At 41.1% G+C, this 22953-nt stretch overlaps 1 protein-coding gene across 1 annotated transcript in view; it reads left to right on the forward strand.

Annotated features, from left to right (window-relative positions):
* The first annotated feature begins 834 nt into the window (after positions 1-834).
* The window catches only part of ABTB2 (ankyrin repeat and BTB domain containing 2), a 49121-nt gene continuing 27002 nt past the window's right edge, over positions 835-22953 (forward strand). The window contains exon 1 of the mRNA XM_089500727.1: positions 835-1693. Within this exon, the coding sequence (XP_089356853.1) occupies positions 835-1693 (859 nt within the window). The remainder of the gene's footprint in view (positions 1694-22953) is intronic.

Consider the following 22953-nt stretch of genomic DNA (forward strand, 5'->3'; position numbering starts at 1 on the left):
CATCTGAGCCTCATAAGTTTTATAATTGATAGGATTCCAGTAACTATGGACCATTTATGCCCTTCATGTATCCTTGTGGATAGAATTTGTGCAGCTTTGATGTTTTTAAAATATAAAATCTTCATTTTTATGAATCTGTTTAAGATAAAGAATGAGAATTTTTTTTTAGGAGGGTATTTGGTACATTTGTGTTATGAAAGCACAGCGGTGCCTTTGAAGGGTTAAAAAAAGTGTTCATTTTTGCAAACTGAGATAATTAGGCAAAGCCCACTAAATCAGTGCCAGTTTAGTGACCATATACCCTGCTGGGGTAAGATTTCAGGCCTGTGCCCCGCCCCTGGGAGCTGCTGATTGGTCGGTGTCCTGGGAGGATTTGCATACAGACAGAGCTCAGAGTGTGTGTTTGGTGAATAAGCTCAGAGAACTTTGCAGACACTTTCTGTAGTTGGATGCAGCCCTCAGCTCCCTCTCTTCGATTTCTGCATTTTTTTCCCTATTTTTTCACTTTTCTTTTTCGGCTATTATTGGCTTTTTTGGTGGGCATTTGATTTTTCTTGCATTTTTTTTTTTACTGCATGACTTTTTTTTGTTTTTGCAGGACAAAAAAAAAGTTTGTGCTCAAACTTTTTTTTTCTGATCCGCTTTTTAATCCTGATTTTGCGTCTGTCGGTTATTTAAAAACTAATATGGGATACATCGTGAGAAGCTGGAGTTTTCATTGTTTTTCAAGAATTTTCGCATCAGTGATACCGTGTATCGCAGTATAGAAAGCTTGCCCTGAGATCCAGCTTTGAGTCCTGTCTTCTAATCTGTTCAGCATTCACAACAGCATCTATGGCAGGGCTGTATAGTTCTACTCTAAAGACTCTGGAGGACCTTACTCTGGACTCTGGCTATGGGGCAGAAGACTCCTACAGGTCACTCAGTCTCTCATCTTCTAAATCGAACTCCCAACCTTTAGCTTCTTCTCAGCACAGGGGTAACTGGTGGTATTATTCTGGGTCCATGAACAGCAGGAACAGCAGCTGGGACACCATGAATACTGCTCTTACAGAGGACACTGACTTGGCCGACATGTTCTCTCGATGCCACCGACTGCCTGATTTGGAGGATTTTCCATGGAGTGAAGAAGACATTGGGAAGCTCCTCCGAAAAGGCAGAGGCGAGGGAGGAAGATGGGAATTTTCTCCGGATGCATTGAGAAGGATGTCAGTCTTGTTGAGGAGACCTCTCATAAGGATATCCCGGGAGGCACAACGCCTGAGTGTCCTGCACTGCAAGTGCACACGCTATGAGGTCCAAAGCGCCATGAAACTCATCCTAAGCTGGGCATTGTCACAGAGCTGCGTCCTGGCTACCGTCAGAGCTTTGTCGCTTTACAGTATGAGTGCCGGGGATGGCCTGAGGCATGGAAAGTCTGCCCGTTGTGGACTTGTGCTCTCTGTAGGAAGGTTCTTCAGGTGGATGGTGGACACCAGAATCTCAGTGAGGATACACGAGTATGCGGCCATCTGCTTGACCGCCTGTATGGAGAACCTAGTGGACGAGATCAGGAAGCGCGTTATATCGACCCACGGAAACGATGGGGTGGAAATTTCTCTTGACAGTCTCGAGATGGCAATTAATAATGACGCAGAGCTGTGGGGAGTACTACAACCTTATGAGCACCTGATCTGCGGCAAGAATGCTAATGGTAAGTCCCAGCATGCATTTGTTTTTCAGCATACCAGCTCTTAGCCATGCATGGTCACCAGCCACACATAGATGTCCACGACACGGCATTAGGAAGTCCATGGTGCTTGTGGTAACATTGACAAGTGTATGTCTTACGTCTACCGGTGGCCCTTAGGCTGGAGTAGACAAAAGTGTCCACGATGAGGCTTGTGAAAGTCATTGGTGTGAATAGACAACGTACTGAAATGTCCGCCACTAAGCCCGCCGGTGCCTATTGGTCATTTCAATAGGTTTTATGCCACCAATTGCCCTATCAGTTCATTGTAGTTTGACACACGTGGACACGCAGAGATATTAACTTACTTTTGTTGACAACCCATGATGATGATGAATCCTTAAGCCGGTTATGTTTAGTGGACTCCAGCTCCTGATGACTACAATTCCTATCAGGCCAGCTGGCGTTGGTTTAAAAGACGGTTTATGAAAAGAGCCAATGAAAAAGTTACCTGCTTTCTGGATAACTTGGCAGCGAAATCACACTTTATGCATTTGTTTTAGATTTCCTGTTATTTGAGACTTTCTGTGTTTCTGCATACGTTAAATGTGCTATTTGTTCTAGAACGATCTTCATGCGATTTGTTGCCGTGAGAACTTTTAGCGTAACCAAGTTCCTTCATTGCTACCTACAGCTTGTCATTTCTGGCTGTAATTGTTTGCGGAAATATTTTGTTTAAATCTTATAGTATGGAAGTTAGGTGGCAGCCTGTGGCAGAGCCAGCATTAGCTAATCGTTCCCTCCCTTCTCCTCCCCTACCTTTACAAAAGCCGAGTGAACCAATCAAAAGCAGCTCGCTGACAGGGGAGTGAAAACGTAATGGAGAGGAATAATAATGCAGATCCTGAAACAGGAAGTTTGGATAACTGTTTCCATGGCGATTTTCTTATGCACATATATCGCTTCGTTTCATCTGTAAAAGTTAATTTTAAAGCCCCTATATCGTGACCAATCAGACGTCTGTTTTGTAGATGGGCCCAGGCCTGGACTGGCCATCTGGCAAACTGGGCAAATGTTCTGTTGGCCGGTGCCAAGATGGCGCCGGTCACCTTCCTTGATCGCCACTCATGCGGCAGTAGAGCGCGACGTCACTCACGCTATTTGTTGCCCGCTTGCCTTAAAGTGCCACGGCCAATATTAACCCCAGTCCAGCCCTGTGTGGGAACCCTTGATATAATAAGGCTTAGTGTATCCCCCCCCAGTGCGTATGTTACCCCTGAACCCCCAGCTGCTTTTAACCACGTGTGTGCCAGCGTGCAAATGGACTGCGCCCATTATTTTGTTCTAAAAAAGCCCTACGTCTCGGAGTGTGGGCCGACACCGTGAAGCGAGGATACGAGTGTGATTAGGTGCTGATGAATATTAATGTAAGTTAATGACACTGATTATTCAGTGCTGGAGGTGACATTGTGAGTCGTTTCAAGGACGGCAGGTTGTGTGAGTGGCATATGGCGAGTGGTGTGCTGCCACTAACCCTGCCAACGCTGGTTTCTCCATCTTTTGTACGCCCGACGGCTTTTGCATACATTAGAGCGTTAAGATTTATTAGCAGAGCTGAAAAGAGAGCCCCCCCAAGGGATATACTGGCCTCAGTGCAAGTCAATCAGCATAAATTTAAATCCCCTGTGTTCACGAAGCTCTACCCGGCCCGCCAGGGAAGAGTCGTTAATGTCTATTTTTTTTATGTCCTGTGAACCCTGCTTCATAACGCTTAGCGAGGACCTTGATTAATGTAGCGCCATTAAAATGTAGGGGTTTTTTTTTAGTACCCCCGATCAGATTGTTCAAGCATGCGGCGCAATCGCACTTTTCTGATACGGCACCGGCCCAATAAATTATAACGTAAAATACCTATTTCAATTGTTTGTGATCGGAGGATCCTTAGCCATATATGGTGCTGTGATGTCACCACAGATCATCACTCCGCAACACAGCTCACATTTCTATTTCTAATGCTAAAACCTACCTCGCTCGATGGTTTTACATCTTCAAGATGATCAGGGGTCCCAAAATTGACATAAAATTCTTAGAAGTTGGTATGGAAGGACACAAGGGGGTTGGTTTTGAAATCTAACATTTGCAACAAATTTTAAGAAACTCCTAGCCCCCCACAAACCTTTAAATCTCAAATTTCCAGGCAGAAAGACATTACATATATATATAATTTATATATATATATATATATATATATAAATTTTATTAGAATATTATAATTAATATATATATATAATTACTTTATATAATTTATGTATACATAATTACTTTATATATACCGGTGTATATATATACATATATATATATATATAAATATATATATATCCAGAAAGAGGATTTTTTTGTAAAACTTTTTCTGTCTCTTTAAATTACTTTACTAATAAGCCAGAGACTGTACTCTGTAAACATCTTAAAAGAAATTGCACATCTTTAACCAGGCGGAAAAAAAAAGAAAATGTTACGTAACCACGACGCCTGATCATTTTTTATTGGGGTATTTTCTGCAGAAGTCTGTGGATGTATCTATTCCCTGCATCCTGAGTCAATAAGCTTCGCTCATAATTTCGTCTGCCTCCTGCAAGCCACAAACATTTGTCAGCAGCGCTAACAAAAACTCCTTTTATTCGTAATAAGGTACATATTGAAAGTTAAGAGTTTTCCCGAAATAACGGCGTTCCTGAAAGTCTACCCGCTCGCCAGCCTTGGAGATCCCTTACGGGGCTTTTAGTGCCACATGATGGGGGGAGAAATTCCTGTAATATTTCAGGCTCTGTTATCTGGTCTCTGGAGAGCTTTAAAACATGAATATGTTCATTGAAAGTGATGTTTCGTAGGCTAACCCCCTCCGCCACACACAAACTCTTTATACTTTGGTACAGGAGAAAACTACAAAAGGGGGAAGGGGGTATCTTTGTTTTTTAGAACATATCAGCTTTCTTAGAGCATAGCTGGCCATTCCAGGCACTCAGTAGCCTTTGAAAATAAGATTCAACATCTTTCTCTTTCCAAGTGATTAATGATTTTTGCATCCCCCCCCCCATCCAATGCTTCCGAACATAATCACTGCTGCTCCACATGCTGTGGACTACAACTCCCATAGTGCTTTGTTTTGCCTTTGATTATGCCTCCTGGGTGTGATGTTATTAGAAGCAGAAGAAAAAATAATTATTATTATTACTAACCCCCACGTGGCAGTTCCTGAATTTACTTAGAAATGTTATGTTCAATCAGAAATAACTTTGGTGGGCTTTGAGATGTTTATCGTAACTTGGCAGAAGTTTATCTTAAGTTCCGTAAAACCCTGCAGCTTAGTAGAAGTTATGAAGAACTCATCAGTGTCTCAACGTTCCACAGAACCCCTCAAGAGGTCTTTGGCTAAACATGGCTGGAAACTGTGTAACTTTCAGATTCTACCAAGTTCCATAGAACCCTACAGCTTAGTAGAAGTTTTGAAGAACTCATCAGTCTCTCAACGTTCCACCGAACCCCCAAGAGGTCTTTGCCTAAACATGGCAGCAGACTCTGTATCTTTTAAGTTTCTTCTCAGTCCAGCTGAGCCCTGCAGCTCTGTAGATGATACAAAGAACCCATCAGTGTCTCAAGGTTCCACAGAACAGTTCAAGAGATTTCATTGGACTGAAGTCTCCCCAGCTTCGCCCTACTTTGTAAATCTCCGCTCCCCTGTTGTCGATTCAGCCTGCCGTTCTCTCTCGCTCTCCATCGCTCATTCTCCGCCTGCACTTTTCCATCTGCTAAACTTGTTGTAAAAACCAGAAGCTTGTTCGGCCCCTATAACTTTTTTGATGGAGATACACTGACTGCTTCGTGTTCCTAAAACCACTGGTCTCGCCGCATCTCCAGATGTTTAAAACCCAGCAGGGCGTTGGCTGAACGTTTTCCAAACCCCATGTGAAAGATATGAAAGTCATTAGTCTTACTTGGGAACAGTCTAGCTTCTGAGCCTAACCTCAAAACTGTTTGAGCCCTGGTCTAACTTTATATAAAGTGATATAAGGACCAAAAAGAACCCAGTCAAGTCCCTCAGATATATGTAACAGCATACTTCCCACGTGGGTCTATTTAGCTTGGACAGTCCTTCTTTGGGTCCAAAATCCATCAACAATGTTTATTGTATGTAGCCAAATCAGAAGGCTTTACAACATATTAACCGTCTATTACTCAAACAGCAACGCATTTCCCATCATGCAGCTGGCCACAATGATCACTGATTGTGATTGGCCGCTGGTTTCATACCTTCTCGAATTATTGGAACCTACCTTGGGATCGTTTGCTTCGGTCATGGTTTGGGGACATGTCTACTTTAAGCGGGATGCGTTGCATTTTGTGTTTAACCGCTTCACGCTGCGGATCATGTCCCTCTTGCAGAAAGAGTTAAATAACCCAGGAAATTGGAATGATGCAAATCAACATAAATATATGATACTTCTGCCAATGTAACCAGAACTAAAAACGTTTTCCATAATGTGACAGCATTTCCTATCTGTATGTGATATACGACGAGGTTTATCGGCTTTCTGTGTTTGTAAATTTCTCTTGGCCACACGCTTGCCACAAGGAACTGGCTGTGGTCAGTTCTCCTTTCTCTTTTCAATGATTATATCATCTGGATCTTTCTGCAAGTGTTTTTTTCCCTCCTCTGCTTTTACATCTGGTTCCCAGGAAAGCGTTGCCCGAGGCCACAGAAAGCCCTGAATCAGACAGAGATGACCTCATGTATCCTTGTCCCGTTATAGACTGCACAAGCCCAGCGAAAGCTGAGCCCGCACGGCAGGTCCTGATGCCTTTTCTAGAGGAATACAAAGCAAAGCGTCAACTTCACTTTACTGAGAGGGTGGTTGATAAGTGGAACAGCTTCCCAGGAGAAGTGGTAGAGGGTAATACAGTGCGGGTATTAAACATGCATGGGATAGGCATACGGCTCCTAAATCTAAGATGAGACCAACGACTGATTAAGGTTTGAGTCTTTACAGCAGGAGAAATGGCTGACTAGAGGGGGGCCGAATGGGGCCAATCTGCCGGCAGATTCTATGTTTCTGTTTCGTGAGCTCAATCCCTGAGCAGGAAAAAATAGTAAGATTGTATCTGTGTCACGGGATAAATGGGGTACATTCTCAGAACCAAGAATGTATTTAGGAGGCCATCAACTGCTTAGAACCTTAGAAGTGGTTGGCAGCTCCTTACGGTAGAATTTATCTTACAGAGCTTTTATATCTCACTAAGGGCTTCCTGGTTAACCCTTAACTCCATCGATAATCTCAGTTTAAAGGCCTAGCGGTTGATTTTATCCATTTCCTATCTATCAGTTCCCGAGGAAGGATACAGTGTAGACGGGACCCAGAAGCCTGGAGGGCATTTCTTCTTCCTTTCCTTTCCTGATGGGCTCTCCATTAAACTCTTCCGTCAACAGTTACCATGGCATTTTCCCAGAAACTATAGCTGTGTTATGGCCTAAATCTATTTGTAGATGTCCCCCCCCACCACTGTTCACCCTTGAGGGGGCTCTTAAAGTCTTATTATAGTATAGAACAGCACATGGGTGCACGTGAAATCGTTTTGGCCCCTTCAATGGACACCATTGGTAAAAGTTGAATCACTTCACAGTGCCATCTCAATCACACATTAAAACACAATTGAACCTTGGATTTCCACTTTAACATTAACATTTGGTACCATGACATTAAAATTGCTTTTTAGTGCAAAGTTTCAAAATGTGGCCTTATCCCTATGGCAACCAATGGAATGGTCCAATCAGCAAAAAGATTAAAAAAAAAACGCTTTTAAGAGCTTGAACCTTTTGTACAGGCTTGCACTTTTGTGCACTTTTTTTTATTATTTTTATTATTAATTTTAAGCTCCTTTTTTCCAAATGAAAATAGTTTATTTTTCCACCTGTCTGTCCGCTTGCCCCACGGAGCAGGATATGTTTGGAATTTATATTATTTTAATAAATAATGTTACCGTTCAGCTTGTCTATCAGCCTCTGTGACTAATCTGTACGACGATTGCTAAGTGCCTCTGCCGTACACACATTGTACACGATCTGTAAATTTCGGGGGTGAAGTACAACTGACAGCCGCGACATATAGAGGTCAGACACACACGCTTACCCTGTTACTAAATTAAGGATGGTCTAGCTTCTTGTACCAAACTGGGAGGAGGGGGGATGGGCGCACAGGGAGCTCAAAGGTCCCTATTTCATTTGGTTTTGGGTAATCAAGGTGCTTCATGCTGTTTAGACTTTATCGGTATGTATATCAGAACGAGCCGAGGATCTGAGGAAGTATAAAGAATTTGAGAACCGTATATTATCCTTATTAAATGGACTATTGGTTCATCCTTCCTAATGGACTATATAAAAAAAATAATTAAAAAAGGCTTTCTTTTGATAATCAGTAACCCTTTGGAGCATTTGATATAAAATTTAAATGCTGTGCTTTTTTTTTATTTTATTTTTTTTAACGTTAAAAAGAAATATCAAACTGCATTTTTTTGAAATTACAACATTGAACAAATAATAATAATAAAAAAAAACCATTAACGGATAAGCTAAAAACATTTTCAAATAGTAAACTGCAAGGTCCTGTCTGCTTCTGAAAGTAGTGTGTAGTTACTTATTTTATTAATTACACCAAAAAGGATCGAATGCAGCCACTACGGGACGGAGGACGTTGACTAATGGATTGTGTTAGACCAAGTGGTGTGTGAAGCCAGGGTACACAGCTGGTCTCCAGTGTATACCGGTGTTTACATTGTAACACTGCGTATAATGGCCGTGTCTGTAGGCTAATTGTTGGGCGCAGCCCGAGTCATGTTTCTCGCCATCAATCTTTGAGGTTCCGCGGCGAACGCTTTTGAAGATCTCATGCAACGAGCACAGGTGGATGAATGAGTGGTACCTTAGGACCAACAATGAGATTGTGTCCCCTCCAGAATGAAGCCTTTGAATGACTTAGAGAAAGGAAACTCTTCTGCATTCCAAAGCATGGAAAAACTCAACTACGTTCCTCTGATTATTGAAACACTTTGACCGAATGGTCTGACTCCTTGACTGTTGAAGGTTATTTTAGGATTTACATTGAGATTTCGTCCTCTCCGGAATGAAGTCTTTGAAGGACACAAAGAAAGGGAAACTCTTTTGCATTCAGAAGTATGAAAAACTCAATGGATGTTCTTCCATATATTAAAATACTTTGACTGAAAACTCTAAATCCTTGATTGTTGGAGTTATCTTAGGACCAAAGATGAGATTTATGGTATCCAGAACGAAAAATTGAAGGGCAGAGTATGGAAAACTCTTTTGCTTTCCAAAGTATTAACAACTCAACTGACGTCCCTCCCTATATTAAAATACTTTAACCAAATATTCTAAATCTTTGATTGTTTGGGATTATTTTAGACCAATGGTGAGATTTGATGGTCTCCAGGATGAAGTCTTCAAAGGACACAGAGAAGAGAAACTCTTTTGCTTTCCAAAGCATGAGAAACTCCGCTGACGTTCCTCCGTATATTAAAATACTTTGACCACATTTTCTAAATCTTGGGGTTATTTTAGGACCAATGATGAGATTTATGGTATCTAGAATGAAACATTCAAAAGACACAGATTAGGGAAACATTTTTGCTTTCCAAAGCATTAATAACATATGATCCTCCCAATATTGAAATACTTTGACCAAATATTCTAAATCTAAAATTGTTGGGGTTATCTTAGACTAATGGTGAGATGAAGCCGTTGAAGGACACAGACAAGAGAAACTCTTTTGCTTTCCAAAGCATGGAGGCATTCCTTCGGTTATTAAAAAAAAAAGTTTGACCGAATATTCTGCCTCCTTTAATGTTGTCCCAAATCCACCTGGCGCTAAAATGTATGTTTATTAACAGCAACCAAGCATGGCTTATCCTTCCACAAAGGATATATTCAGTAATCGTTATGTTCTTTCTTTGGAACGAAAGCAATTTTCCAGCTATTCGTCTGGGGGAAGAAAAAAATATACGTAAAAAGATTTAAAGAGCTCTGCAAAATCCACACTCTGCAAACCATTCATCGCCTTGTTTCATTCCTTCTTCTAATACGCTTCGCAAATAGAAAGAATGAATCGTTCTTTCCCACTCAGGAAGCTGAAGATTTTTTTTTTTCCGTACATGTCGGAGTCCCTTAGAGTAGAAAGAACCGATTATTAAAAGTTACAGAAGTCGAGGTTGAGCAGAATCTGGTTGAGTTGTGAAAGCTGGGAGACAAAAGTCCCCAAACATAAAAATTATGGAATTTTTCATTGTTTCATTACCAATATTTTCCTAAAGATGAATGAAGCTCGTAAGGGGTTTGATGCCCTCAGAGAGCCAGAGTCTAAGAGGCTGATAACCCAGGGGTAAATTCAGATAAAGGAGCTTTGGGCGCTGGAGCAATTATACAGGAAGGGCCACTTTTTTGCTTGCCTTTAGCAGGCTCTTTTTTCCCTTTCTGTTGTTTTTCCTTCTTTACTATTCTTTCTTTTGCCCTGTCTATTTATGTGGCACGGATGCCACATTGTGTGTCTTCACACTTTATAAAGGGGGTATCTTAGTAAAAACCTGGCTGTCGTACCCCTTACTGAGTATCTCCTGCCAAATCCCCGCTGCTACCAAGGGATCGAGACCCAGACGGGAAATCAGGGCCAAACGGGACACCGTCCAAAACACACACGGGCAAACTCTCCAAATTTAAACCTAAAGGGGGAAAAATTCCTCAGCGAGAGAACTAAGTGACTGCCATGCTGGAGCAGTCTCAGAGCCTCTTATTAAGATGAACGCGACTCGAACGCGTCTCGAGGAGACCGTCTGGTTAGTGTTATCCCGAAAATCGATTGGAATTTAACTGTATGTTCTTGTAAAAGAGGCATACTGGGTTTTGTTGGTTTTTAGAGGCCGGGGATCAGACACTGGCCCCCATTAACTATAATCCATAACACACCGAGACACATTCTAACACCTTGTACAGAACTTTAAAGAGCTCAGGGAGTATCGCAAATTACACACTTTCAGGAGGAACGCTCTCATTTCTGGAATTTATAAAACATGCATTTTATTTTACCACTTTTCTTCTTTTTTTCATCGTTATTGCATCGCAAGTATTGGATTAATTGTTGGTGGAAATAGCAGGCAGGATTAAGGAGATTTCCCCAGGATTGGATCCTTGATTTATACCTTGATTCTCGAACTAGGCAGACATTCCCTTTCATTTTTTCTTCCCGTTATTAATATTTTGAGGGTCATCATGCATTGTATCAGTCTGAAATACGCCCCCCTAAAGATGCTGTCACACTCCGACTGCTTTCATTATTTAACTTTCTTAATGAGCTGACCCCAAGACTCTTAACATATTAACCCTTTAATAAACCACCATAAACATTCCATACGATCAATGTGTCACCCAAATGGCTCTAATACCGGTCCTCATGGAAACCTTGATTGTCATTATTTAAGGATGCATTTAATTGAGTCACCTGCATTCAAGCAGGGATATCAACCATAACATACTAGGAGCAAAAGCACCAACAGTCTTATATACGATCACAGTGGTGTAGAATAAGTCAGGTGTGTCACATAGAGAATCTGCCCCTTTACTCAAGATTGGGTCAACAACCCAGAGACTCAGGGTCAAACCCGGGGCAGATCAGCCCCTTTTATAGTTTTATCTCGTAAACAACACAGAAAGTTTGAAAAAGTTTTCCCAAGTCTCTGCAGCAACAACCAATCAGTGCCAGCTTTTGTGTCACATGACAGTTAAATGTGAATGAGGCACACATTTTATATAATGAAAGACGAGATCCCGAGCTGGGTGTGGGCATTGAGTAGTGTTAGTAGTGGTTCTTTATTTTATTATGTTTTTTATTCACTTTTTTTGTTGTGTTTTAACCAGTTATACTGTATTGGTATTTGTCTGTTTTTGTTAGAGTGCGCGCGTATTCACAATACAAATAAAATACAAAACAAAGTTCCATGTTTATCTTTAAACACGCAGATACAAAATAACATTACAGTTTATAGATAGTTACATGATGACTTTAAGGGGATTCTGCATATAAAAATTCCACCAATCAGCTTCCACCGGTGTAAAAGGTATGCCAGGAATGGAGGGGACATATGCATGGGGGGTCTTTGTCAATCAAAATGAGTCCTTTATGTGTCTTGGTAATGTACTTGCATTTACACTGCCCCAGATTCAGGAACCTTTTTCAGTTCTAGAGCGAGGTTTTATTTTACTGAGAGGGTGGTAGATGAGTTGAACAGCCTCCCAGCAGAAGTAGTAGAGGCGAATAGAGCGGGGGGATTTAAACATGCATGAGATAGGCATATGGCTCCTGAATCTAAGACGAGACCAAGAACCGTGGTCTGAGTCTTTACAGCAGGAAGAATGGGCCGAATGGGGCCGATCTGCCGGTAAAGTCTATGTTTCTATGTTGAATGCTCACTCTCCTTCTGCACAAAGGACTCTGCCCAGGCGACTGATCACTCATAGATCAGTCCAAACTATCTGCGTCCGACCTACTAAGCCACTGAAAGACATGAACGGGTTAAAAGGTGTGAGCAGCAGATGCAGAATTAGTCCTGCTGACACATTAAACGCCGCTGACCTCCGCAGAAATGCATTGACTCCGGGGTTTTCATGTAACAAAAGACTTTTGCAGTGAAACAATCCGATGGCCTCCGAGAGAATCCACGTTTTGTCCTGGTGGCTTTTCCCAAATGGTCTCGGTGGGTGTTTGCTTTCCTAGTAGATGAGGGCTTCATGCAACCGCTACGGAATCGGGTTTCCATTACAATGACCATTTCAGTGATTTTATAAGCATATTATTTAGGGTCGTGCAATGAATTTACAGTAAAAAGTTCATAAACCAAGCATAGGAAAATGAATAGCTGATCTCGGCAGAGGGATCTTCTCCAATCCTCGTTGTATATCAGAAGGTACCCTATGGGTCTCCTTGAGGTTTGCCTTCAATTTCTTTTTTAGTTCCTACCTGTAGGTGGACAATATGGTTTGATAAAGTATGGAGTTCCATAGTTGGGAAACAGCAGGAGAACTCGAGATAGGGATGAATTTTTATAAGGAGAACAAAATATAGTAAGATGAGTTTTGGAGACCATCAGAGGTCTTTCAGAAGCCATTCTTGGGATTTACATAGTGGACGGGATGGTCGGTGGGAGACGTTTATCAGGTTGTATCCCTAACGGTTCTTTGTCTTGGGAAGCTGATGGCTCTTCTTGCCAGATGCAGGTTGGCAAAGTTAATATGGAATATAATTAAAGCTAAACGTCTATGAGAATATGTTCATTCTGTTTATACTATATCAAGGGGTCTGTCGATAATATTTGACCTACAAGCAGATAACAGACCCCCCCTGAGACCTTCAGATTTGGATGTAAGCTGGCCCTGCGGTTGGAGTTTCTTTTAGAGATCTTAGTATTAAGTCCTCTGTCCTGAACATGATGTATTTCCACCACTCTGGTTTTACTTAGCAAACACTTCGGGCCCCCCCCCATGTTTCATTTACTTGTCAGTGGATCCATCAGCACTACCTGAAACGATTCCCTCTCTGCGAAGCATGGAAGTGCTTATTGCTCTGCCTCCTGCATAGTTAGGAAAGCGATGATTTACTGATGTTGTGGCTCCTAATCCCTTTATGACGAGCCATCACACCTCTTCCTCCTTCACTGCAGCTGAGGCAGAAGTATTATTTTACATCCCCAAAAACACCAGGTTTTCATAGTAAAATTATTTACATAACATACAAATCTGGAAACATCGTGTTCTATCGGAACTTGATTAGACCAACATTCTATACTCCCACAGTCTGATAAAAGTCCAAAAAAGTAAAAATGGGCTGAAAGTAACTACATTTATTAACTCTGATTCCGTAGAAAGTAGTGCCATTGATCTTCTAAAATGAGAATCATTATTTAAATAACTTAAATTTTTCATTTAATTGATTATTACCCACCGGTGTCAGACATATTTTTTCCTATGTATCCAAGTCAAACTTGGCATATAACGGATGATGTCACTACCTTTTTTCCGACAGAAGGTGGGACGTTAGTCTCGTTACTGTTTCCACGAGTCCCCTATTCTCTGGTGAATTATAAATCCATTGAAGATGATCCAAAGAAAATTACAGGAGGAAACTCTAAAAATCCAATTTAATAACTTCCTTATTAGCGTAATAAGAGCTGTGATTAGATTTACCCTGCAGACATCAGCCTTTTTCTTGTTCCACCCCGTAAAGAAAAGCCATTCTTATCTGGCTAGGAATATTGTGGTCTATCGTGGAGTCCTCCTGTGGACTCGCTGACCTCTCTTAAAAACATCTAAAGAAGCAGAGCCATAAAATGGGGTTATAACAGTTGTTTTAACAGATTGAGCAGATGCAGGTCTCATGCATAGTTAATGAGCAATCAGAAAAGATTTGGTATACATCACATATATATATAGCTAGGCCCGGACTGGCCATCGGACACACTGGGAATATTGCCAAGTGGGACGCCAGCCAACAGCTCCACACATTTACGGTTTTGCTGCTCCAGTGGCGGATCCGGTGCTGCGGTGTCCAGAGGTTAGAGATGCCCGGCCGCTACGTGTGAAAAATGGGATATATATAGCCGCCAGCTGCACTGGCATCATCAGGTGGCCATTGGCCTTAAAGTGCCAGGGCCACCCCATCACCGCAAGTCCAGCCCTGTGTATAACAGGAAAGGTATTTTTAGGCCACTTTGCACAAAGCCTCTTTTTGCCCTGGTGTTGCCCATTAATGCTTCTCTTATGGGACCTCCATGTTAAATGATGGCAAGTTTGTATCTTTACCATGATAGACAAGCGATGGCTGGAAATCCAGGCTGGACGTTGGCCAATTCTGCCCATGAGCAGGTGTCCCATGCCTTGTTCATTTGGCTTCAATGTCAGATCCAGGAGGTTCACAAAAAAAAAAATCAAGAACGAAAGGCTGCCATCTGAGTCCTCGAAGCCTAATTACAGCAGACCTACTTCCCCCAAACACCTACCCTGCGGGGGGTATCTTCCTGAGTAACCAGTGCCATATGTTTCAGTTTAAACAGGCAGATCGGATTCGCAAGAAAGTATTTCCACCCTGTATCTGCTAAAGGCATTACCCTACGCTTTGTGCGGACATTATTCATGGAATATTTACTATACTGGCAAATAAAATCAACCATCAATAAGGTTCTTATCTTACAAATAATGAATTCCTGTATGAGAACTTGGAGATGATCCAAAAGTGAGGCCGCTATAGTTAATGCATTCATCATTAATGGCAATACAGCCCTGGTATGCTAATTAGCGTGACACTGTTTTAAAGCCATATGCTAATTCCATTACCAGGGTTTTTTTCTATATTTGCATAGTAAGACGCACATTAATATTAATAATAATAATAATAATAATAATAACTTGTACTGAGATCCCAACAAATTGGGACCTTTGGAGATGTCGCAGCAGAACTCGAGTCCCAATAAATGACAATATGGTGGTATCAGGGACAGTTGGCAGGTATGCTGATCCTCTAGCATCATGTATGTAGTAGTAAAACTGCAGAGGATTAATTAAGCTGCCCCGAATGCAAGAAAAAGAAAAGAAAATTATCTTAGATATAAAAAGTTCCCTCAGCCTGTTTATGTTTCTTTAATCATACGATAATTACACCCATCATCGACGCTCGCTCCGTGCCAAATGTCCCCGGGATTGTTATCTGTCGCAAAAAGTGGTGTTTAAACAAATTCCTCGCGTTCTCGCCCGTTTCAGCAAAATAACTGCTTAAGATGAATGAACAGAGGGCATTGTGTATTGTGCGGGGAGGCTCTTCCCTTGATGGTAAGTTTGCCGATGCCGCCTTCGGTCTGGGCTCTTAGCCCAAATTCTTGCTGCCATGTTCCCAATCTCTTGGTTTGAACCCAACTCTGAACCCAATTCTAGATTCTGTACTTTGCTAAGGTCAGCCCACATGAGCCCCAACTGCCCAACCGCGACACCCCCCCCCACTGCCCCAACTGCCCTACCGCCTGTGGCATCTGCCAATGGACTATTCAGCAGGCAGCCAATTAATTCTCCAAACATTAACCGGTAGAGCCTACAGACCCGGATGGGGGGGGGGGGTTAACCTCGGCACATATACAACGGGACGTGACTTTCCCTGCATTCTACTTTTATATACATTAAGTAAACCCACGTTGCCATGTTCAGAAGCCTACGGCTGATCGTTGGGGGGACAGGTCCACCTCTAGCTGTAGTTTGCACATTGTTATCTCTACACACATTACGTTGTTATTGCTGGCAGGTCAACGTGTCTCACCCCAAAATTCCAGATTTCAGGTATGTGGTCAAGAACTGTGGTCACAAAATTTAAAAGCATGGTCCATGTGTCTCGTTTACAATGTTCCACATGAACCACGTGACTTAGCTATTGGTAATAATTCTTTGAAATGTATTATTATTATTATTATTTATAGTTTTGCAGTACTATAAGTGATATTATTATTATTAATATTATTATTATTTATAGTTTTGCAGTACTATAAGTGATATTATTATTATTAATATTATTATTTATAGTTTTGTAGTATTATTATTGATATTATTATTATTTATTGTTTCATAGTATTATTATCGTAGTAATAATAATAATTATTATTATTATTTGTATTATTATTATTAGTGTTATTGAAATATAGTTTTCTGGAAGTTATGCTATATAATATATACCCTTTTTAATTCCACTTATCAATTTATTTTTGTGTTCATTTGATATGGGATGTGGAATATATATCCATATAGCTATGTGTTTATTATTGTGATTGCATTTTGGGTTCTTTTTTAGAATACTTGTATTATGTTTTATTTTCAATTTTGCTATTCAGGTTTTTTGGGGGGTTTTTTTTTATATTTTTTATTATTTTTATAAACAATAAAAATGACAAAGACCACCATTGCTATTCAGGTTTTTGAGAGCCCATTAAAAAAATTATTAAGAAAATAAATCCTTACATTTTCTTTCACTAAAAACTCTTCTGGGCTTTTTCCGATTGTATCTTATTTAATGCGTCCCTTTGGGAAGTTTTTTTATAGCTTTGTTTAAGTAACAGAACTCGGCTTCCTACACAGTTCTAGAGAAAATGTTACCTTCGTTTCTGAATTTTAGGACCCTGTCACGAAACGAAACACATTTGCACAGAAGCCGATGAAAAGACACGATATTTAAATCAGCAGAAAAACATTTATTTATTTTTTATTTATTTATTTTTCCAGTGTCCTGCGGAGTCCTGTTTTGGATCAAAGCAGACAAGCTGTGGGGTCTTCCCGTGATATCCCAGCTACAGCTGTCTCATTTTTGGAACCATTTACCTAGTAAACCGAGTGAGACCCCCTGCTTTATTTCAGAGGTCACAGGGGTCTGGCCACTGTAAGCATGAGCTGCCAGGAGTCTGTGGGGTGAAATAATAATAATATTAAATAATGATAAAGCATGCATGGGGCATGGAGGGCATGGAGGTGCCTCTGGCTTATGTGTGTGTGTGTATATATATTATTTATATATATATATATATATATATATATATATATATATATATATATATATATATCATTCAGTTTCCATCATTCAGTTTCCATATATATATCATTTCATTCACCATCAACCTCCTAATGGATTGTAAGCTCACAAGAGCAGGGCCCTCTCGGGAGTTATGCCTGTCGGCAGCGCTTTGTATCAAGGCATCGAGCGAATAACCGCGAGCAACCATCCATTCCAGCCGGCGAGACCCTCATAATATTGTTGGGCTCCCATTAACTTAACTCTTTGCTTCGGGACATGGCAGTGACAGCTCCCGGCTGGTGATTGATCACCCCCCCCCATACAAAGCGCTTCCATTAGGTCAGTTTGGATAAAAAGAGACACTTTTCTTTTACTTTCTGCTTTGCTCTTTATAATTGAATTGTCAGTAAGTAAAAGCCACTCAAGTCTCGGAGTCTAGAAATTCGAAGCCCAGGATCTGATGACCCCCCCCCCCTGCTCGTTCCAAACCGGGTAACAAAACTTGGATTATTTTCTTTATTAGGAAAGGTCAACACTGACATCCATCATTATTTTCCCAATAATAAACCGAGCTGGTTACGTTGAACAAGACTGCTATTGTTCTTAAAATTTTTGCCCAACGTTCCGTCTAATTTATCTGTGCAGAGAAACGGATCTAGTTTAATGGTCGTGTAGTAAAAATTCCAAGGAATTGCTTGGAGAATTGGAGGTATTTGGCTATAAATAAAAATAGGAGTTATGTATAGACAGTAATTATGTTGATCGATCAGAAATGACATGATTTAATATCCGAGCGTCCCATTGGTGCTTTTCTCACTGCTATATCAAAGTTGAAATCCCTGCTTGAATACAGGTGACTTCATTCAGAATATCTTTACCTCTTGGCAAGTCATTGGGTTCATAACGACCGCTATTAAAACCTTGTGGGTTGCCACAATTAACAAGTCACCACAATAGAGTCTTTGTAATCGGCCAGCAAGGGGTTAATATTTAAAGGACTAAGGGTAAGCCAAGTATGAGTATCGGTGATGATCATCGGTGATGATACCCGACTTGTGTTCAATGAAATCCACCATTTGTGTCAGGCAGACCCTAAAAACCTAGTACACCCCCTTCTTTTAAAAAATAGGATTGTAGGCAGCTATTATTTGATTTTTTTTTATTAATTATTATTTTCAATTTTTTAAAATATATTTATCTCCTTTTTATAATAATTTAATGTATTCTATCCATTATTTTTTGTATATATATATATATATATATATATATATACCGTATATATTATCATTTCTTTTTTTATTTGTATGATTTAGATTTGGTAATTATTTTGAATATTATTTTAGGGCTTAATCATTATTTTGTATGATTTTGTGGCTGAGAATGTCCGTTTAGACGCTGATATATTGTAACTAATTACTGATATTAGCTGCTAAGTAGCTTTATGGTGAAATTAAATCTTTTTCTGTCCTATTTGGTTTCTATTATCATATTGATGAAACTTTTCATGAAGGCTGAGGCTACATCGCTTCACCTATTACCAAATCTGCCAGGTCACAATGGCGGAAGACGGTGTGCACCCCCACGCTGTCTGTTCCCGAGGGTCTTGTTTTCAGTGTTTGTTCAGTCTTTCTTGACTCGGGTCCAGGAGTAATGGACTAACCTGTCTGTTATTTTCATTTTCAAAAGTTCATGCGCAGGTTTTAGTGCCAGATCTTATTTCCTTCTTTCAAGCCAACTTGTTAAAATCCTGGACCGCTTGTAAAAAAGCTGAGAATCCCATCAGGCAGAGCATGTTGTTCGCTTCCCATGGTCTCTCGCTCTCGACCCTTTGACATAATTGCACTTATGGGGGTGACAATCTCCAGAATGATAGCACTTGCCTTCTGAACCCTTTGAAGCACCTGATCTTTGCTATCCTTATTGCTTCAAAACCGATTAAAGCATTGAATGAACCCAAGGACCATGTCATCAAATCAGACATGGACTGCGTGTCCACCCTTAATCATTTCAGAGCCAGACAGAAAGCAACAAAATTAAGAATCTAAATTAAATATTCCACAAAATAATCATATCAGTGAAATATTTGGAGCCATGACTACCTGGCTGGTGTCAAGTTCTAACTGGGCTATTGTAACCATTGTTAGGTAACCCATTGGGGTTTCCACGTGCCCTTGATTGCCCTGGACAATTTAGAAACCTCGGAGCTCTAAGCTATACTAAGTATTATTGGTCTCATTGATACAAATATTGTCAAAGAAGAAGGGGTTGAGAATTCAAGGGTACTTGGAGTGATATCTAATGCTACATTTAGTTACCAAACTGTTGAGTAAGTGGGACAGCACCTTTAACTGGGTACACAGGCAATATTAGCCAGCGAGGGTTTCTCCTTTCCAGACATTGCGAGCACATGGGCAGACGTTAGACTGGCGTTAGTTGCCTAGTAGACACATGGGGTATTTTTGGCAGCCTTTATCGTCGCCAGTACCACCTGCTTTGGGTCAACCCGACGAGTCTCAAACGGTTAAAGAGTGCTTTTCCCCCATAGCTAGAGCTGGGATTTATCCTGATTAGAAAACCGTCCGTAGCGCAGACTGTCCCTGCTTCAAGAAGGCACCTGAATAATTAAGCAGCCTTTACTAACGAGGCTGAATCGGAGATTTTCCCGGCTTTCCCCGAGACCATTGTTCGCATCAGCTTAGCGTCTGTCGTCTTCTTTGCCTCGCAAAAGAAAAAGTCCATTTTCTCACAGACCCACACAATAAAACTCAGCGTCCCCCCCAGCCCCGCATGTGCTGGCCAAATCATTATGCGTTTGTTGGAGAAGAAGGAAATGTTCCAGCGCTGATACAGAGCATTCTGATTTGGCTCAATGGATCACTTGTTGCTTCAGAGTCTGATGGATTGAGCAGAGCGGAGAACATTGTGTCTCATTCAGTGGCTTCTTCTGCTTCCACCGTCAGTCCCAGAAGACGCGGGAACTTAAGTCCAAAATCACCGGGAACACCACAGAACCTAAAATGAACCAGCGACATGTTTCGCATCTTCTGGAGCCGCGTAGTCCTATGATCTTTGGTTTATTAAGGCTTGGCTCCCTCACCACCTACATTCTCCTGGTCAATCTATATAAACCTTAAGGTTGGAATTTTTATCCCGTTAGTTTTAAAGCACAAAGCTTCCCGCGGAATTGATATCATAAATAAACCTGCTGCTGATTATTCACTTGGCGAGTCCTGGCTACGGGTTAACAGAAGCGAGTCTGAATTATTTGTTTGGGTTTGGGTGTCTACGAGGTATCAGATATTCCTCATTCGCCGCCGGCTAAATACCATCGTCTTGTGTTACGGAGAACAAGATTCTAAAACGGTGAAGGAAACACAAAATGTATCTGCGTGGAATCTGGAACCACCACCATTACGCGTGGGAAGAAAAAGCAGACTAGGCATTTACCTTGAGGGACAATTCTTGGAAAGACCACTGGAGCTAAACAAAGATATGTGTCTTCATGATACCCGTGACTTCTCCCACGCCCTACACGCATATGACTAAGCTCCGCATCTTTCCCTACTCCACGGGATTCCCCTTTACGCCCAACCTACCAATTAATTTTTTTAGAGCGTTTCGGGTCTTTGGGGTTATTTATGATTGGTAGTTCTGGTGCAAAGGTTGAAAAGTGGTCTTATCACCAAAGCGCTTGATCAACTTACATGTTAGCCCGACACAATTGGTATATTCTAAGCACGCAGCAGAGATGATTAAATGCCATCGACATTCCGTGACTGGTGTATTTGGGGAAGAGAAGCAGGACATGACCTCCCGCATACCCAGCGGCTTGTGGTCTGATTCATCTTCGGTGATTCGATTCAGGGTAGGATCAAATTCCTCCATGGCCACCACCAGCCGTTGACAGACCTGCTCTTCCTCACCTGTTCCCGCAATCCCTCAGTGTCACCGGATTTCGCTTAAGGAGGAAGAGCTGTCTTATTTTAGGAATGTGGCACAAAAAAGATCGGCGGTGATCCCAACGTGAAAGCATTAAAAAAGGGAATGGAAAGCATTAAAGGGGCGCGCATCTTCCACAAAACGTATAGGGCCTGGCGGCTCTCCAGCTGCCGACGAGCTGCACCTTCAATGAACCTTTGCCAATTTCTACATTTGTTATTTGAAGAGAAATTTGAATCCCTGCTGCCTCGAGACTGCTCTTAGAAAGTGGAAAATGCTCAGATTTCCAGGATCTCTGAAGGTTCCAAATTTACATTGTTATCAACTCTATAAGAATTTGTAACAAGGGGATTGTCTCCTTACCCGCCATCATGGAGCATGGAGCTTGCGGTGGTAACCAGGAGGAGGATATGGTGTCTCAAAGCTTTTTTTTACTTATTTTTCACCATACTTTCTACCATTTTTTTAAAAAAAATATTATTAATTATTAATCATTATTAATATTTAAGATCAACAAATGAACTTGTCTACCATTCATAATGTCTTATTAAGATATTGCTTTCGTAACGAGCTTTGCTACAAGTCTACTCACCAGCGCCAGGTTATTCTCTGCACAGGCGGTTTATCTGAACTTGGAGACAGCCCTGAATTTTCTTTTGGAAGCCATTTAATGGCAGAGAATGTGGAGCTTTAGGTTTTGGCCAGAAATGCTAAATTTAAAATCCTGGCGTATCAGGTTAGCGATAAACTAAAAAAAAATATCAAAATTACCCATATTCAAAGGCTGGTGTCCATTGTTTTTTAATCTCACGGCCAATTCAATGCCATGCGATGCTTCCGTCGGTGAATAACCGGTGTTCTTCTACGTAGACTGCTGTACATTATAATGTATAGAGACGTCTACAGTTTAGCTTTTTTGGGTCTGGATTTAATAGCTTTACGGTGTTTGCTTCCCCGGATAGATTATTATTATTATAACTTGTATAATCGCATTTGTTGGGCATATTTTGGCTCCCACTGTTTAATTTATGATCGTAAAAGTTTCATTCCAGTTGCCATTAAGTGGGACCCGCGGGGCATTCTCCCCCCCCCCCAGCTTTCTCTGCAGGGTTTAACTTCCTCTGTCTCTCCGCTTTGACAAGTTTGAGTAAACCTTCCGTCAAACATTTGGTGCGTTTTAATGGACCATAAGTAAGAAAACTAACTATATTTCTAAGTTATAAAATCCAGATGAATTTTCGAGAGCCAAAAAATCAGTGAAGCTAGAAGGTCACAGATGGAAAATGCCCCGAGTGGGGCAGATTTGATTATAGTGCACGGACTTGAGCTGGCACTTTGGATTTTGTGATATATGATCTGTCACTTGCTAAACAATCCAGATTCTCTTCTTATTCCCATTAAGTCCTGTTCTGTAACATTGTTACTGCATTTAGTATACGAGGTTGGACAAGTGAGCATATCAAGAAGCCCAAGTCACTAACCCGAGGGGGCACATTAAACTACCCCCTGGCTCTGATAGAAAGAGTTCTCCTTAGTTGATCTCCAGAGTTAAGTTCTCACTTGCGTCAGTCAGATCAGCCTTAATTAGGAACAAGTGGAGGAGTCTCCAAGCTCCTTCATAGCCAAATATCCATGTTTAGTCCGTAAGCGAGATGATCGAGGGTCAGCCTTGTTTGTTAGGGGGTCCTAATGACG

Source organism: Sceloporus occidentalis, unplaced genomic scaffold (genome assembly GCF_023333645.1).
Source record: "Sceloporus occidentalis isolate IW3139 unplaced genomic scaffold, rSceOcc1.0.p SCAF_158, whole genome shotgun sequence".
NCBI lineage: Eukaryota > Metazoa > Chordata > Lepidosauria > Squamata > Phrynosomatidae > Sceloporus > Sceloporus occidentalis.